Genomic DNA, 19,108 nt, shown 5'->3' with positions numbered 1-19,108 from the left:
TTCCCACATTACAGGTGGGGAAACTGAGGCAAAAAGCAGTCACTTTACTAATGGCACACAGCTGGTCTGCTATAATCCTGCTCCTCCTGCTCTGTGATGTCAGTAAAATCAGACAGACAGGAAAAGGGCTGACTTAACTTAAAGGAGGCTTCCAGAAGAGCGACGAGCAACTAATTCCTCTCCATCTCCACCTTACACAAAACAAGAGAAAGTCTTCAACGGTAGCATGAGTTTTAAGTTATGACAGGAAGAAGGATTTTCTGACAGTATCTTTCAAGATAAAAACCTGCTCTCAGGGAAAGATATGGTCTCTGTTTCTTCGTATTAAAATCATAGATGGTTACTGTTGTTAGTTAAGGCTTAAAGGCCATGAGTCCACTGCCTTCTTCCATGTGATTAAAACTTCGATAAGGGAGCGAGGTGGGGACAGTCCTCACCAGCAGCCAATGACTCTACATACCAACTCTGTGGTATCAGAAGGGACCTGAGGCTGAGAAGTTTAAAGCCAAGTAGAAACAGACCCCTAATTTAAGGTACCCCCAAAGAAGGAAGCACACAGTAAATTGAGTAGAAGGCACACGTGGAAGAGAAAGGAGGATAAACTTCCCTAACCGACTAGGGTAAGAAAAACGTTGTTACTCTCCTGAGGCACTGAGCAGATTTTTCCTTTCAAATAATAAAATAATACTGTGTTTCTCTTTTTGCCTTGGCTTTCCAGGAGCTAAAAACCAGGTTTTATAGTCATTATACCTAGTGCTTCTGCAAATCCATATTGACTTCTTCCATTTTCTTCTTGGTTTTAATTGTGTACTTTCTAGTGAAATAACCTGTTTCCCTTTTCACCCTGGATATTAGCGAGCTTATTGCCAGATTTAAAAAATCAATTATCACCTAATTATAAAGTCAGAGCTAATATTTATGCATAGCAATATTAGCTTCCCCTATTCTTTTTTTCAGTTGTAATTTTTTATTTTGAAATAATTTCACACTAAAATTTCAAAAATGATATAGCCACCATAGAAAATGGTATGGCGGTTCCTCAAAAAATTAAAAATGGAACTACCATATAATCTAGCACTTCCATTTTTGAGTATATACCAAAAGAACTGAATGCAGGATCTTGAAGATATTTGTACACCAATGTTCATAGCAGTATTATTCACGATAGCCAAAGGTGGAAGCACCCCAGTGTCCACAGACAGATGAGTGGATAAACAATGATATATCCATACAATGGAATATTATTCAGCCTTAAAAAGGAAGGAAATTCTGACACAGGGTGCAACATAGATGATTCTTAAGGACATTATGCTAAATGAAATGAGATATTTACAAAAAGATAAATATTGTATAAGTCCACTTATATAAGGTACCCAAAGTAGTCATATTCGTAGTGACAGAAAGTAAAATGGTGGTTGCTAGGGGCTGGGAGAGGGAAAATTAAGAGTTATAATTTAATGGGAGCAGAGGTTCAGTTTTACGAGATGAAAAGAGATCTGGAGATGGATGGTGGTGATGGTCACACGACAGTAAATATGCTTAATGCCGTTGAACTGTACATTTGAAAATGGCTGAGGGTAAATTTTACATGTACTATACAATTAAAAATAATTTTTAAGAAGAATGGTTCGAAGAACTAAGTAACTTTCGCCCAGATTCACAAATTGTTATCATTTTGCTGTATTTGCTTTGCCTTCCTAAATACACACACTGTATATTTCTATATCATTTGAAAATAAATTGAAGAAATAGTCTCCCTTAACTGCCAAGTATTTATCTCTGTATTTCTTAAGAACAAGGAGATTCTCCTATATAACCACAGTACGATTACCCACATCAGGACATTTAACATTAATACAATTATTATCTCAACCACAGTTCATTTTCACCTTCACCAAGGGTCTCAATAATCCACTTTCTTGACTCTGATTTTCTGTTGGGTTTGGAGAGGCTTCGTAAATGGAATAGGTGGGGGTAAAACAAGAGCAGTTCAGGGGCCCTACACACATCTGGGGTTTGGGGAGGCTAGAAGAACACCTACTGGACCCCTCGAGTTTTACAAATAATGGTAGCGAACCTCCAGAAAGGGAAGGAGCCTGGCTAAAAGTGCCACTTTCCCCTGCCCCCACTGTCCCCGCTCTGTCCCTAGAGCTAAAGCCCACAGTTTTCACAGCCATGAAAACCCTTACTCCAGCTCTCTGGGGTTTCTCAGCCATCTAGAAACTAGTCATCCTCATTGTCAGCCCTGGACCTGTGATTACAGATTCTGCAGCTCAGCACCCTTTTGGTTAAGCCCCTTAAGTCCCCAAATCGCAGAAAGGCATGATAGCAAAATGGCCTCTGGTGGTACTATGGGAGTTGCAAAGTGATCCACCTCACCCCTTAGACTTCCCTAACTAGAAGGTAAGATTTTTCCATGAGTTATATAAAAAGAGTAGAGGATTTAAAGAATGCTTTTGCTTCCAACCCCAAGATGGGATCTTAAACACTTCCTATAACAAACACTGGCAATATCTCCGTGTTTGTTTTTCAAATGTTTTTTTTTCATTTTCCCCAAACCGTGGTTGCTGTTAGTGCTGGGGGGTATATTTTTGGCTCAAGTGGCCTGGGTGTGCCTCTCTCCAAGTATGACTGTGCTTATTTACATATGGAAAATCATTCCAGAGGGTGATTATACTCCTTCCACCAGTTACGGACTGTGTGTGCAAAATTTCTCTTTTGAAAACAGGTGGCTCATTTGGGAGAGATGAGTAACATGGTAGAACAGTATGTACACTGTAATGCTGATTGCCTAGGAGGGCACTGGGGCGTGGGGAAAGCACATGGATTTCTTGGTAGCCAAGCGAGCTTAGACAAGGCTTTTGCCTCTCTGGGCCTCAGGCTCTTCATCTGTCAAATGGGATAATGCCACCTAGTTAGTTGGCAGGAAGTATTTTCAGGATAAATAATGGCCTCTGTCGAATGCTTCACATGATGTCTGACACATGCTGGGCATTCGGTACTTGAGCCCAGGCTTTTCTCCCTTGTGGCAGATCACTGTGAGCTTCCTCACCCCTGGATCTGTGCCCAGGTGGGCAGTGAGGATGCCTGTAGCCTGTAGCACTGAAAACATAGTTTGTTGCTAACACTTGTGCCAAGGGGTGTCATATTTGCTCCTTCTGAATGAGCTTCTCTCCCAAATAAGTCCTAACTTGTCCTCCCCTGCTTGATTCCAATTCCTGCTCCATGTTGCATGTGGGGGAAGAGGGAGAGCCTTGAGAACCACTGCTCATTCTGAAGCTCACAGCCTGGAAGCTAGGAGGCCCTCACACTTACAAGCAACCACGAGCCCTCCCCACACTGTCCCACCCATCCTCCTTTCAACAGCACCCCCATGTGACCACTGTGCATGCTAATGCTTTGGTGACCTGCCTCTGCTCTCCCCCCTCCAAGGCTGCCCCTTACTGTTGACATAACTATTTCACTTAGTGAAGAGTATGGCAGTTGGGCAAGATGTCAGCCAGGACCCATCAACTCCAAATCTCTTGGAGATAACCTTCATCACTGATTAGGAAAGCTGAGCCTTCCAAAGCCTTGGTTCCCTATTCCATTGAAAGGGAAGAGAGTCTCCAGATGGCCAAATTGATCTCCTGTCAAAAAGGTGTAAGTTACATCTAATGTGTATTGAGCACTTCCTATATACCAGGGACTTTACATGTGTAGCCCAAATATAACTGGGGCCCTGTGCTGCCCACTTTCTTTCTGGTTGGTAACCAAATTCAAAGAAATAGCAGTACTGCGTAAAACCTAATTAAGTACTATTCAAATGTTTACTTGGTTTCTCAAGAAAATGCCAAAGGAGAAACCCATTCTCCATGCACTTTGAAGTCCTCTTCAGACAGTTCTCCTTCTCAGGTTCTTCTGTTACATAGTAGCTTCAGAAAAAGCTCTGCTCTCTCTGCTTCCCTCCAGAAATCCCCAAGCCCAGCCTCGACAGCCTGTCTCCCCACACAGTACCCTCACTCCCATATTACTCATCTAGTCTATTTTCTCACCCATCACTCCTCTATGAAATATGATCTGCCTCCTTCCCGGAAGTTTTTTCTCTCACTTCCCAGGAAGTGGGACCCAGGGTTCTTGGAGAGTGAAATCCTCCACCTTGCTGTACATGGAGCACCTCTTTTAATAATCAATAGCCATTAAGTGGCAGAGCTGGGATCTTAGCCTAAAGGTCATCAGATTCCAGTCAGTGCTTAGCATAATGGCTGTCATAGAATAAGTACTCAATAATAAGCTTCTCTCCCCTTCTCTGGTCATGTCATATCTGCTCAAGAACCTGCAAGGGCTCCCTATTGCCTGGAGCAGGGATAAGCAAACTATGTCCTGCAGGCTGAATCTGGCCTGCCACCTGTTTTGTAAATAAAGTTTTATTGGAACACTAAAGCTGCTTTCACCATACAGAGTTGAGTAGTTACAACACTGTATGGTCGGCAAAACCTAAAATATTTCTTATTTGGCTCTTTACTGAAAGGGTTTGCTGACCCCTGGCCTAGAGAATAACAGAGACTGCCTCTTATCTTCCTTTGGATCTACTATGGAGCAAGTGCTTAATAAATAAATGAAAAGATATCCACACCATCGTCGTGGAACCACAGCCCTAAATGCAAAGAGATCCCAAATAAAGTCAGACACCCCAACTTACCTGGTTCTAAAACAGTGCCACACATCCTGGCAGGTTGCAGACAGCCCTTCCAGGACTGCCACAGATATCTCAGACTCCTGGACCCTCTGGAGCTTTCAGGAAAGTTGAGATGATTAAGTCCACTGCTTCTCCACCCTTTTACATCATACTCCCTTCTGACAGAAACATTCCATACTCCTGTTTGCCGCACAACATAAAAATGGTTTTCTTTTAAATTCAACAACAAAATTATAATGTTGAATATGCTTTTCAACCTATACTCACCCTTCACTCATTAAAATGACTGATCTTGTCTAACTTGCTCATTTTGCCACCGGGAAAACTGGGGTAAGGACTCAGGTGCTCAAGGGGGATCCAGTGCAATGGAAACAGAGCGAGGCTCTCCAGCGCTCCCGATGCCCAGCTCAGCACTCAGGTGTCCCTCAGACTCCACTCCTGGCCGGGTGTTTGAGTACGTGGGGTGGGGGAGCGCTGCTCTCTCTCCTGGCAGCCCCCAGCTGGGTTCTTGTGCTGTCATTGCCTCTATCAGGTCCCTCGGAGCTCAAAGCTAAACTATGGGTCTCTCAAGGGAGAAAGGTGATTGTGTGCTGGGTCTGTGGTGCTGAGGCTTGAGGGAGACAGGAACCCTGAGTTCCAGACCCAGGGCTACCAACAAGGAGAGCCAGCCCAGGTCAGTGAGAGGCGGCTGGGGCTTCAGGACTCCCCAGAGGGATTGAGGAGCCCTCTTTAAGTCCAACCAACCACCTCCTGTCTCCGGCCTGCCTCCTCTCTCAGGCTGCTGGCTCCTCATCCTTGACCCAGGATGCCATTCCTGCCATGCCGCCCATCTGTCTGTCTCTAGCTCCTTACACCTCCCTCCATAGTCATGCCTCACTCTAGTCTAAGGCAACGCCCTGTCAGTCTGACAGAGGTGCTTGATGAGCATTGGCAAAATAGCAGCCTGTAGGCCCAACACAGCCCACGTATGTGTTTTGTTTGCCTAACACAGTATCTCAAAAACAATTTGAATTAGTTGCTCACATTTAAAAACCAGTAGGAATCATTGTAAACATTGGGTTTCTTGGTTCTCTTGAAAAATAGACTAGCAGTACTGGGCCTGCCTTATTTCCTGGCATGGCATCAGCTGACTGGGGCTAAGGAGCAGCTACTCCATCTAGATGGGAATGTGTGCACCAGTCCTTACCATTTTCTGTTGCTTCCCCAGTCCTCCTGCTATACTCCTTTAGATGACCTGTCTGGCCTTGGAAGGCATTTGAGTTTGCAACCCCAAACTTGCTCACTTTGGTCCAAGCCCCTTTTTGCCTCCCATCCATCTCATCGGCTAAGACCCTCCCACCCTGCAACCATCCCCAGTGATTCACCCAGCCTCCTGACCACCCGCTCTCTCAGCCCCACAGGTGTCAAGGGAGACAGTGCCCCAGGTGCTGCCCCCCAAACATTTCTGCAGACCTACAGCTCAGTCCCCAGGAACCCCCACTCCAAGCCACTCAATTTCCATGGTGGTCATTCAGGAACCATGGTGGGCATCCTTTATTAGGTCTAAATAAGGACCCCTGCATTCTTGTACTGAGGTAGGAGTTCTTGGATTTTGTACCGGGGTGCTGTGATGGCTTGGACAACCCTCAGTGGGGGGAGGCATTTCTGGGGTGCCATAAAAATGGGATAATGAGGTTTAGTCTTCTTGTTGAAGCTACACAAATTCAGCGTCAGAGAATTGGGGTTGTAAACCCCTTTCTTCTTGTGCCGGATTGGAGTGAATGGTGGAATTTGGCGAGACTTCACCAGCAGCTGCACCAGGTCCTTCCGAAAGATATTCCAGCTGTTCTCCATGAGGAACTTCTGGCACATATCTTCATCGCTAAAGGTAAGGTATAGACGCTGAGGCTCGCGCACCAGCTCCTCCCTGTCCCTTTGCCCTCCAGTCTTGCCTCCTACCACTCTTTGCAACCACTAAACACAACATGCTCCATCCCACTTCTGTGCCTGTCCTAAAACTCTTCTCTCCACCTCCTTTACCTTTCCACACTTTCTTCCCTTGACCTGCGCGGTTCCACATGATGGCCATGAGCCACATGTGGCTACTTAGTACCTGAAGTGCGTCCAGTCTGAACTAGAGATGTGCTGTGAGTGTAAAATATACATCTGATTTCAAAGACTTAGAACAAAAAAAGAAGGTAGAATATCTCATTAACAATTTTTATGTTGATGGAATGTTATAATGATACTACTTTAGATACAATAAATTTAATAAAATTAATTTCACCCATTTTTTTTTTACATCTTTAATGTGGCTACTGAAAATTTTAAGTTACAAATGTGACCATTAGCCATCAAGGAAATGTAAATCAAAGCCACAATGAAATACCACTTATGCTTACGAGGCCTGCTATAATTAAAATGACAGATAATAAGTGTTGATGAGGATGTGAATCTATTGGAACAACTGTTCCAATACATTACTGATGGGAATGAAAACTGGTGCAGCCACTTTGGAAACAGTCTGGCAATTCCTCAAAAGCTTAAACAGAGTTAACTTATGACTCAGCAAGCCTATTCCTAGTTATATACCCAAGAAAAATGGAAACATATGTCCACACAAAAACTTGCACAAGAATGTTCACAGCAGCATTATTCACAATAGCCAAAAAGTAGAAGCAACCCAAAGGTCCGTCATCTGATGAAGGGATAAATCAAGTGTGGTATATACATGCCATGTAATGTTATTTGACAATAAAAAGGAATGAAGGGTTGATAACATGCCGCAACATGGATGAACCTAGAAAATGTTATGCTAAGAAGCCAGTCATAAAAGAACACATATGGTATGATTCCACTTACATGAAATATCCAGAACAGGCAAATCTATAAAGACAGAAAGCAGACTGGTAGCTGCCTTGGACTGGCCTTGGTGCCCGGGCACGGCTCTGCCCCTGCCCTAACAGCATGTGCATGGGAGAGGGGAGGAGGGTGGCACGTGCTCAGCACTCATCGGTTTATTTCCTTCTGAGACAACAGCAAGGGAGGGCATGTTCAACTTCCACTGACTCACCTGTACTCTTACCTAAGGAGGCCAGCCTAGTAAATCACTAACAGATTAATTCTTCCGGCTAGATTTTATTGACCAGATCTGAGTCAACTTTCATCTATAGAGATCAACTTAATAAAAATCCAGAGGTCAAGTGGGCTACGAGCTGGTCCTGTTGGTCTCAGTGGTGTACCAAAGTCAGCTCCTACCAGCCCACAAGAGCTGACTGTATGCATCTCTTTTCAACTCCATGTTCAATGACATCAGGTTGGTAACTCAAAAGTGGCCATGGTGGGAGTGTGCATGCCACAAAAATTGGCAAACACTTCAAAACGGGGTTACCTTCCACCTCCCAGAGAGTTGGTTGTTAAACATTCACCAGCACACCACTGGAGAGTCTCCACTTAAAAAGTTCCATTAACTCCCAATTTCTTACATAATAACACTATCTAACTGACTTAGCATTTACCATGTGCCAAGCATTTTACATTTGTTAACTCATTTAATCCTCACAACCACCTCATTTCACAAACACAGAAACTCAATAAACCCTATGAGGGGGCAAGCAGGCTATTACAAATTCTTAGGGAGTCTTTTTTTTCCTAAAACAGACAAGATTCCATGTCACCTCCTGATACTAATGGGCATACTGATTTCCAGTGTAGTTTTTCCTGAACAGGGTAGCTCTTCCAAAGGCCTCAGCTTTGCACAGGTGTTTTAGTTCCAATCCCTGCCTCACTTGGACTGTCCTTGCAGGCTGTACAACTTCAACCCATGACGCCCTTAACCCCTATCCATGCCGAGCAATCTCAGCACTGGATCCCACTCTGTGCTTTCGTTTTTTAGGCTCTTTTTCATTTTGGCCCTCGGAGACTTCCCTTTTTTGCATACTCAGCTATTGATTATATTCTCCACGGTCTCCCTGTGTTATGTAGGGGGACAGGTTTCAGGTTATCTAGTCCATGGCATTCACAGGACAGGTGTCTCGGCTACTGACTGTGTGATCTTCAGGATGTCACAGCCCCTTTCCTGAGCCTCGCGGTCCTCAATTAAAACATGGAAGATTTGAGCTAGATAATGGGATATGATTTCTGCCTGCTTTAGCAGTCTAGAAAACCATGAGTTCCACAATTAATGAATGAGCCAGAATTCAATCAGTCAGCAGTATAGATGATTGCGGGAAAGTGCTGACTTGGGCAGCACAGACGCTGAGCGCCCAAACATCTGCCACCCTCAAGTCTATGTAAACCTTTTCTGAATTTCAATTCAACAGACATTAACTGCTACCCATCACGTGCCAGGCATCATGAGAGGCGCTGAGATTCCTTAACTCCTTCCTTATCTGTTCTTTAATTTACTAATGCTTTTTCTTAAATCTACTTTTACTTAATTATTTACTTTGGCTTTATTCTAAGCAATAAGATCTCTTGGATCATGGGTTTAGTGAGCTAGTTCTGTTATTTTTCTAATTCACACTAGAATAAATACATGGCTGTTAAACTTAACAGTGTCAAACCAGGTGCCGCCTAAAATCATCTCGTAAACTTTCAGTGAATATGTTCCACACTTTGGGAAACACTGATCTAGTTCAATTTTCTTGCTTTGCAGATTGGAGTCTGAAGCCTAGAGGAGGGGAAATGACTTATCCAGCGTCATACAGATCCCACATCAAATCCTTTCATGTGCTTATGGGACATGGCAGCAGTAACTCTACAGAGCTGTTTGCCTTTACACCTCCTCTTTCTCTACCGCTAGAATCACTTGCTTCCCACATCTGCCAGCAAAACCAAGTCTGATTACAACATCACCACAAGAAAAAAGAGGGGGATGTAAAATTGTATAATCAGTATGATCCCCATTATGAAACTTTGTGCGCCTGAATGACAAATGCATATTTGGCACATATCCATGTGGTAAAAAAAAAAAATACTAAAAAGAAATACATGAAATGCTATTTGGGATTGTTGGAGAAATACAAATGATTTTGGTTTTCACCTTTTTAAATGTTCAGCATTTTCCAGTTCTCTGCAATGAGTATGCCCCATTCATTCAACATTTATTGAGCACCTACCAGGTACTGCACAAGGGCTAAAAATGAGAGGTGGATAAAGCCCTTCATAGAGCAATTAACCAAATGGTAGGGAAAGAACTGTACAAAACACATAGCTCTCAACAGCTATAATACAATAGTACGGTCAATAAAAGAGCTGTGGAGAGAGCATGACGAGCGTACAGAAAGGGGCGTTTACCCCAACTGGGGGTCAGTCAGGAAAAGTTTTCTGCAGGAGATGAATTTTAAAGAATGAGCAGAAATTTATCAGAAAAAGAGGGGCAGGATTGGGAGATGGCATTTCAGGCAGAAGGGCCTGCGATGGCAAAAGTGAGTATGAGCGGGGTCCAGGAGGTGATCTGTCTGGGCTGCTGGAGTGGGTTAGAGGTGGCAGGAGGTGCTGTAGGAGAGTTGAGGGGTCAGACTATGAAGGGCCATTTATGTGGCATTGAGTCTGCACCATATCCTGTAGGCAGTGAGATACCACTAAAAGGCTTTGAGCAGGAGGGTAACATGGCCAGATTTGGGTTTTGACAAGAGCACAGTATGTAGTATGGATCTGGCAAAGGGGAGACTGAGGCAGGGGAACCAGTGGTAAGACTGTCACAGGTGTCTACAAAGGAGGTTCCAAACTGGGGTGGGGAGCATGTCACCCAGGGAGGTAAATAAGATGAAGAAGGTAGTAGAGGTATATAAAGAAAATAGCAGCACTTCATTTATATTTCTCTTTGTCTTATTCTTTTTAAAGACCTATTTTTGTATGTTTTTATAATGTACGTGATACATTAGTACAGCACTATATAGATATAATAAAAATTAACATGTTATTTATATTACACATATATTTTAGAGAAAACACACTCAAACACTTTTTAGTAATAGAGTGTAAGATCAAAGCAATTTTGTGACTACTGGTGTATGCAATAGATTAATTTTTACATAAAAAATAAAGTTTTTTCACATTATAAAAATACTCTGGAAATTTTGAAAACTAGAGAAAAGTAAAAAAAGTTTTTATCGAATCTTTGGAGATAGCTATTTAGTTGTTCAAAGTTATAAAAGTAACATAGCATCATTACCGAAAATTTGGAGAAGAAAAAAAAATCCACTTCTAATGTCACTACCCTGACACAGCTTCTACAGAGTATATCTATTTTTTCCTCATTATGAAAGCAATGCATACTCATTGCAAAAACAAATGTGACAGAAATATGTAACTATAACTAGAAAGTCCTTTTTAGTGCCACCTTTCAGAGAGAATGGCTATTACAAATTTGGCAATAACACAGTTATCGTTTTTGCTTATTTCCTTCTAGATTTTTCTCACGCTTTTACAAAAGGTAGTCATAGTATATACACAATTTTGTACCCCGTCCTTCTCATTACCATTATGTCACCCATTTCACCTCCTGCTACAGATGCTATAGAGCCAGTAAACTTATGATTTTTAATAAAATAGTTATAGTCTATCAAGGGAATGGACCATAATTTTCTAAGCTATCTCCTTAGTGTGACACACATGGGTAGTGGTGGTTGTTTTACTATTATAAATATGGCTGCTATGAACATCCTAATGCACATAGCTTTCCTCATAATTTAGTTATATAATAATAAATTCACAGGTGGACCATTGCTTCAAAGGGCAGAAACAGTTTTATGGCCCTTGAAACATAATGCTAAAATGATCATCAAAAAGATTGAGCCAGTTTAGAGTATAGCAACAACTACCAGTTTCATTCCACCCTTGTCTGCATTAGGTATTATCATTTTCTCCTTTTACTAAAATAACAGGTAAAAATGTGTTCATTTGATCTGGTGGGGTGTACGCACACACCCAGCACTGACCTGGGGTACTCGATCTTGAACTTGGATAACTTTTCTGCTACCTCGCTGTCAATCAGTTCGCAGAATTTTTCTTTTCTCATCCTTATCACCTCAGTTCCCAGGCTCATGAGGATCAAGGGCCGCCTGTCTTGCTCGCTGTCTGGGAGGAGGATCTGGTGAAGACCCTAGAGAAAATAAGTCTCAAAAAGTTTGACCTCAGAGACTATACATTTCTACCAGCAGACTTTCAAGATGGGAAAAACAAGGCCCCAAACAGTAGGTGATCTGGTGGGGTGAATGACCATCTGGGGTCATTCAGCAAGTGATGGGGAAAAGTCCAAGGCTCCTTTTGCTATCTGACATCAAATCCTCCGACTCCTCGAATTAGAAGAGCCCATAAGGCCCTTTGTCCATGTCCTACCTCCAAGAAGCAGGCTCTCCAAGAATCACACTCATACTGTCACTCTCCAGGGGACAGTATTTTACAAGTTTTCCCTAGTACCCAATCTCAACTTTTCCTTCTGCCAAGCAAGCCCATTTTCTCTTCCTTAGGACTACAACAAAAATCAACAGCTAGAGCTATTCCTCCTAGATTTTCCTTTTTGCAGCCACCAGACCCTCCCCCATCCTTTTCTGCAGGTCTTTGCTCATAAATGCATGTTCCTGTTGAGTTTCAGTTCTTTCTCCATCCAGTATAGACTTTGGGGACCACTGGCCTCCTCTCTGCACCTTACGATGCTCCTTTGGCTCCCCGACACAGACTCCTATTTAGTTATATCTGGAAGGGGGACAGAGATTAACAGGCAGACCTGCTTGTTTTATGGATAGCATAACCCCTTTTTAAGGAGACACCCTGAGATGGGCCAAAGCCAGGATTAGCACCCTTGTTGCTGAACTCCCAATCCAGTGCTCACTCCTCAGCCTCTCAGCTATTAAGACTCAGGCAAGGAGGGAAGTAGAGGTCAGTGGCCCCAAAACTCATAATGCCCCACTATCTTGGTCTTAAAAAGCAAAAAGGCCATAAACCAAGAGGTCTGCTCTGTGGAGGCCATGTGGCATTGGGAATATCCCTAGCTTCAGAAGGAAGACCCAATTGTTTACTTATTATGTGACTGTGGGCAAGTCATACCTCCTTGGGCCATTGTTTGCTCGTCTGTGAACCAGACGTCTCAGAAGGATTCTGAATTGGAAAGATGTAAAGTGGGATTTGGAACAATCCCCACACCCCCATCACCATTTAGGTTCTAGACCTTGAAGTATGACCATCTGCAAACTCTTCAGTGCTCTGAGCCCTGGCCTTGTCTCTCCCTCATAAGACTGGAACGGAGATGTGTTATCTTTCCTATGAAGTTGTTAAAGGTCCAAACAAGATGGTATGTGTGAAGAGACACAAAGCACCTTACACGTCAGTTAAGCTCAGTACAGTAGGCAGGAAGGTCCTTCTAACCAGCGCCAGGTCTTGCACAGAAACCAGAATAGTTGCCCTTTAGCCAGTTCCTACTGTGTGGTGGAAATATACAGTATATATAAATTTAATCCTTACGGCCATCCTAGGATATAAGGATTATCATCTTCAGATGTAGAAAATAAGGCTCAGAAAAGGAAATTTACTTGTCAAAGGTCATACATCTTATAAGTACAGTAACAATGACCAGGAGGTGATGATGATGATGATGATAATGATAGCACCATCTAACCTTTTTTGAGCATTCACTAAATTCCAGCCCCTCTTGTAACTTTCGTGTATATTAACTCATGTAACTCTCATGATAATCCTACAAGGTGAGTACTGATGTTACCTCACTGTACAGAGGATGCTGCAGAGGTTAAGAAACTTGTCCAACATAACACAGCATGGAATCAATAAAGCTAGGATTTGAACCCAGATTGTGTGTCTTCACAGTCCATGCTTTTAACCACTATAATATGAGGAAACTGAGGCACAAAGAGGTTAAGTAACTTGCCCAGGGACAGAAAGTGCTGAAGGCAGGATTTGAACCCAGTGACATGTTCAGGGCCTCGCTGTCAGCACTTCTATCTACTCCAATCCATCCCTAAGGCCCCAGCTGGGATCAGGTCCCTTCTCTGCCTAGACACTTCAAATAGCTTCCCGAAGCACCCAGGATAAACTAAAACTCATTGTAGTCACCAAAGCCTGGGCTATCTCACCATGCCTGGCTTTCTGGCCTGGCCTCTTGTTGCCCCTGCTTTATTTACTCTGTTCCAGCCACATCACCCTTCCTGCCAGTACTCTCAACATGATAATCTCCTTCCCACTCAGGCAATGAACTTGCTATTCCTCCATCTGGAACATTCTTCCCTCGTAGCTTGTTCTTTTCATCATTCAGGTCTCAGCTTAAACATCACCTTCTCAGAGCACCTTCCTCGATAACCCCATTTAAAAAGTCCGACGCCCCTGCCCCCAAAACCCAGTTTTCTATTCTGTTCCTAACAGCAGGACACAACTTTCTAAGTGTTTGCTAATTACCTGGTTACCTGTTTCTTGTCTATCCCCAAACTAGATTGTAAGCTCCATGAGGGCAGGAATAATGTCAGTTTATTTGCCCACACTGGTACCTTGTGCAAAGTTTAAAGCATGGTAGATGCTCAAAAAATATCTGCTGAATGAATGCTCAAATGGAATCACAGAACATTAGAGCGAGCAGCTCATCCAGGTGAATGTCCTCATTTTCTCATGAGGACACAGATTCAGAGAGATAAAGTGATCTATCCAAGGCCATACAGCTAGCTAGTTAGAAGTAAAATATGATATATCAGCTTATACCACCCCAATATATCATTTCCTTTCTGCTCTGCCCATGGCTCTGGCCTGCCCAGTCTAGACCATCTCTGAGGCCTCAGCCTGAATGTCGCCTAGAGAGGCTGGTTTCCCTAATGTCTACTCGCTTAAAACCTGGGTCTCTCTACTCTGGGACCTGACTTCTGCTTTTTCCAGGGCTGACCCAGCTCCACCTCCTGCTCCCAAGACAAGGAAAATATGGTCTCCTACCTTCTGGCAGGTGAATACATTAACAACTGTTACCATTTATTCTCCTACAAATGAAGCCAGGGCCTTGAAAGCAGGGAAACCAGTGTCTTACCAAAGGCACATCATGAGACATCCACAAGCATTTAAAAAGGGTCATGTTAACAACTATTTGGGGTGGGGGGCTTCTATGCACTGGGCCCTACGTGGTGAATGAAGCAGTGAGGTCCTTGCCGAATCCCACTCCAAAGCCTGCGAGGTCTTCCTAGAAAATAAAATCCGAAGTCCTTGTTCTGGCATTGCAGGCCCTCTTCTCACCACCTACCAAACTGGGCTATGCCTTCCCTGCCCTCCGGGCCTCCATTCTACCCAGGGTGCCAAGCATCCCAGCTCCTCTACCTTGCAATGTGCCAGGCTGCATTCGTGGGCCCAGGCGCCTGGCCTCAGGTGGCCTGTATTCAGTCCTGGACTTGTCACTCGGAACCACTGACAAGCTACAGTGAAGTGAACAGTGAGAAGGCTGGAAACTACATTGCCTGAAATCTAACTGAAGGAATGAAGGACGTTTTGCCTGAATAAGAAAATGAACAACAGGGCATTGGCACTGTGCCTGGCTCTATAAATGCTCAATGAAAAACAAAACAGCATTCTTTAAATACCTAGGAGCCATCACATGGCAAGGAAGCTGATTTCTTCTGTTTTGTTTGGGGGTGGGGGAGGAGCTAGTTAAAAGTCGCAGCAGACAGAGTTTTACTGAAGAAAAGGAACTACTTCCTAAGAGCTCGAAAATATTCAATTGGCTTTGACCAAGGGCCATGTTAGGGCCTGGGGCTCCGGACAGTACTGGGCTGACGACCTTGCCTCCAAAGACACACAATCCAGCAGGGCAAGAGCATTAAGAGCCCACCACAACATAGGTGAGAGGGGAGAAAGAGGCTCCTGGAGATGCTGTAACTGAGGAGCCGTGGAATGGGCATGGCAAGGGAGCAGCTTCCCCAAATACGATGACCACAGGGCTCCAGGAAACAGCCCTCCCCAGACAGACCGAGGCCCAGTGCTACTTTTCAGAAAGCCCCCATGCCTCCTCCACGCTGCCTACCCTGTCACCCAGCTCCGGCACCAATCACCCAGCTCTTACAACAATCAACTCATGGCCACACTCGTTTCATCCATACGTCTCCTTCATTACTGGATAATTATTTTTTTAAATAGACTATATGTTTCAGAACAATTTTTGACTTAAAAAAATTGAGAAGATAGTACAGAGTTCCCATATAGCCTGCACCCAGTTTCCCGTTAAAATCTTACATTAGTATATCTTACATGTAATGAACCAATATTAATACATTATCAACTGAAGCCAATGAGTTATTTAGATTTCCTGTTTTTATCTAAAGTTCTTTTTTTGTTCCACAAACTTAGCCACTAGGGTTACATTACGTTACATTGTCATGAGTCTTTAGGCTCCTCTTGGCTCTGGCAGTTTCTCAGGCTTACCTTGTTTATGATACCTTAACAGGTTTGAGGAGTACCGGCCAAGTATTTTTGCAGGATGCCCCACTACTAGAATCTGTCTTATTTTTTTCTCATGAGTTATTGGTTATAGAAAAGAGGACCACATAGATAAAGTGCCATTTTCATCACATATCCCATTTTTATCACTGGCTATAGTAGTGTTTCTCAGGTTTCCTTACTGTAGAGTTATTTATTTTTTCTCCTTTCCACACTGTACTCTTTGGAAGGAAGTCACCATGTGCAGCCCACACCTAAGGAAAAGGGAGTTCTACATGTCCTTTCCTTTAGGGCAGAGTATCTACATAAATTATTTATATAGAATTCTTCTGCATGGGAGATTTGTCTCTTCTCTGTTAATTTATGCATTGTTTCAGTATATACTCATGCATGTTTATTGTATACTTTGGGTTATAATCCAATACTACTTTATTTTGCTGCTCATATTGCTCCAGCTTTGGCTATTTGGAGCTCTTTCAATTAGCCCCTGTGTCTATTTGCTATGCCCCCATTAATGTGGCTTTTTTCCCCCAACACTTCCTTACTTCCTGGCACTACAGAATACTCCAGGTTCATCGCGTATATGTCCTGCCCTAGTCCTAGCATCAATCATTTCCCAAGGAACCTTTGTTCCTCCTATGGAAGAATGGTATTAGAAACCAAGATCCAGGTGTCAAGTGTGCTCATTGTTATAGAGGTGTCATTTCCTTTAAGCCCCATCAGCTGGCACAGCAGAAGATATACGTTTATATATTTATAAATCTTTCTAGGTAACCATCTGTATCAATATTAAGCTAAACATGAGTGCACACTGATGTCTTCAACTCTAATCCATTACCACCTAGATCATTATAGCCTCCTGCCCTTGTTTATCTGTAAATTCCCACTCCAATAGTGAAAGTTGGCTCTTACCATCTGCCATTCATTTATTTAATTGATTCATTTCAGTACCTACATATAGCAGAATTGCTGATTCCTACACCCATGGGAAACAACTTTATTAACTAGAATACAATGCCCATGTGCAATTCCTTTTGCTTTTAGTCTTACAGACTCTGGGCATCTCTAAATACTTAGGTCAGCACACTTTTCTTCTGCTTACTTCACAGAGGTTGTTTCATGCATTTGTAATATCATGAGATTCTCTTATCATAGTCTATTCCTTCCTGGGATCCCCCTAACCTCCTAGATGATTTGTTTCATTTTTACTAATTACATACTTTAAGGTTCACTCTGTGCTGTAAAGTTCTATGGGTTTTGACAATGCTTAATGTTTTAAATCCACCATAACATTATCATACAGAATAACTTTATTTAAAAGTTTTTTGAATTTTTCAGAATAATTTTACTGTCCTAAAAATCCTGTGTGCTTTACCTATTCATCCCTTTCCCTGAACTCCAAACCTCTGGCCACCACTGATCATTTTACTATCTCTACAGTTTTGCCTGTTCCAGAATGTCACAGAATTGAAATCACACAATCCAAGAACATAGAATATTTCTCCATTTATTTAAATCTTCTTTGAAATCTTTCATTATAGTTAATAGTATTGTGTTTTTAATTTCAAATTCCAATTGGTCATTGCCTTATCCCCGTGACCTTGCTATAATCAGGAGTTTGGGAGTTTTTTTGTTTTCGTTTTTATTTTTATTCTTTGGAATTGTCTACATTCATGTTATTTGCGAACAAAGACAGCTTTATTTCTTCCTTCCCAATCTGCATACATTTTCTTTCCTCTTCTTGTCTCAGTGCACTAGCTAGGACTTCTAGAACAATGCTGAATGAGAGTGGTGAGAGGGGACCAACCTCGCCTTGTTCCTGAGTTATTTTAAATAAAGTCCCAGATGTCAGAGCATTTTATCTGTAAATATTTTGACATGTATGTCCTAGATATAAGGACTCTTAAAAAACATAAGTACGATATGATAATTTTTAAATTATCATATCTAAAAATATCAATAATATTCCTATATCACCACATGGAGAGCAGGATGTTTTTAAATCTGTATTCTCATTACTTAACACTCCCAGCCCAGCATGTTACACACTATATCGTGAACAAGGCTCTGTGCACACTTACGATGATTTCTCCTTCCTCCACAGTATGGATCTTCATGTAGGCCCCCACTGCAGCCTCCTTGGGGAGCTCACCATGCTTGGTATTTATCATGGGACACTTGATCATATGAGGACGCCTGGATCTGAAATTTGATAACTTGTTAAAAAGAACTCATTTGTAACACAGCCACTCATGAGGCCACAGATAATCAACCCCAACTGCACTACATATGGAGATCTCCCCTCCCTTCTCCTAGAAGGTGAGGAAACTCAAATTAAGCGCTGGGAGAGATGGGTTATACCAGGAATTAGAGAAGTTTAATAGAGGGGAGACTTGGAAGAGAAGAAAAGAAGGTTATTATATGGAATTTCTAAGTCAGAGCTGTCTGAAAATGGAGCAAACTGTTTAACAAAAAGTAAGCTCTATGCCCCTGGAAACAAAAGAAGCTGGGGCTCTTCTTGACAAGAAGGCAAAGAAAAGATGAATTGTTTGTTTGTTTGTTTGTTTGTGTTTGTTTACAAAGACAAGTTTCCTTGGGTGGCCTGGAGACTCTGTACTTTGTTCATGTTGGGGTTAATTTTACACAGCCAATCCTGTTGTGCTTTCTTTGGTCTCCGGCCATGTAGAAGGAAGAGACATGTGGATTAGAGGCAGGGAAAAGATTATTTATCAGCTGAGACTATAGCTGAACTCACTCAACACATAAATAAAGTAGGCTTCTATTCTCACCCTCCCACACCCCTGACGACGTGTATATCAGTGGCACATGCCCAGTATGTCCTTTATTTTTCACTTCTGGGTCTAACCTGTCCCTTCTCCCTTACTGATTTATAGCAGAGAAACTGGCTCTGTTCTCTACCTTCAGTAGAATGGAGACTGGGATTTCAAGTACTGGATCCCCTAGAAAGAATATCCATCAGAGGGAAAAACAACTCAGATGTTATGGGATGCTCATTATGGAGTCAAGCAG

At 42.7% G+C, this 19,108-nt stretch overlaps 1 protein-coding gene across 14 annotated transcripts in view; it reads right to left on the bottom strand.

Annotated features, from left to right (window-relative positions):
• Window positions 1-6,181: 6,181 nt before the first annotated feature.
• CNBD2 (cyclic nucleotide binding domain containing 2) overlaps window positions 6,182-19,108 on the bottom strand; it is a 53,855-nt gene continuing 40,928 nt past the window's right edge. For all 14 annotated transcript variants that reach the window (XM_039864233.1, XM_039864235.1, XM_039864234.1 and 11 more), the window contains 3 exons: window positions 18,160-18,280; window positions 11,602-11,765; window positions 6,182-6,539 (listed from right to left, as the gene is read on the bottom strand). In XM_039864233.1, the coding sequence (XP_039720167.1) occupies window positions 6,221-6,539; window positions 11,602-11,765; window positions 18,160-18,280 (604 nt within the window). In that variant the 3' untranslated portion in view covers window positions 6,182-6,220. The remainder of the gene's footprint in view (window positions 6,540-11,601; window positions 11,766-18,159; window positions 18,281-19,108) is intronic.

This window comes from Pteropus medius, unplaced genomic scaffold (genome assembly GCF_902729225.1).
Source record: "Pteropus medius unplaced genomic scaffold, Ma_sr-lr_union100, whole genome shotgun sequence".
In the NCBI taxonomy this organism is placed as follows: Eukaryota; Metazoa; Chordata; class Mammalia; order Chiroptera; family Pteropodidae; genus Pteropus; species Pteropus medius.
The sequence above is the reverse complement of the archived record's forward strand: the minus strand, read 5'-3'. Positions and strand labels throughout refer to the sequence as shown.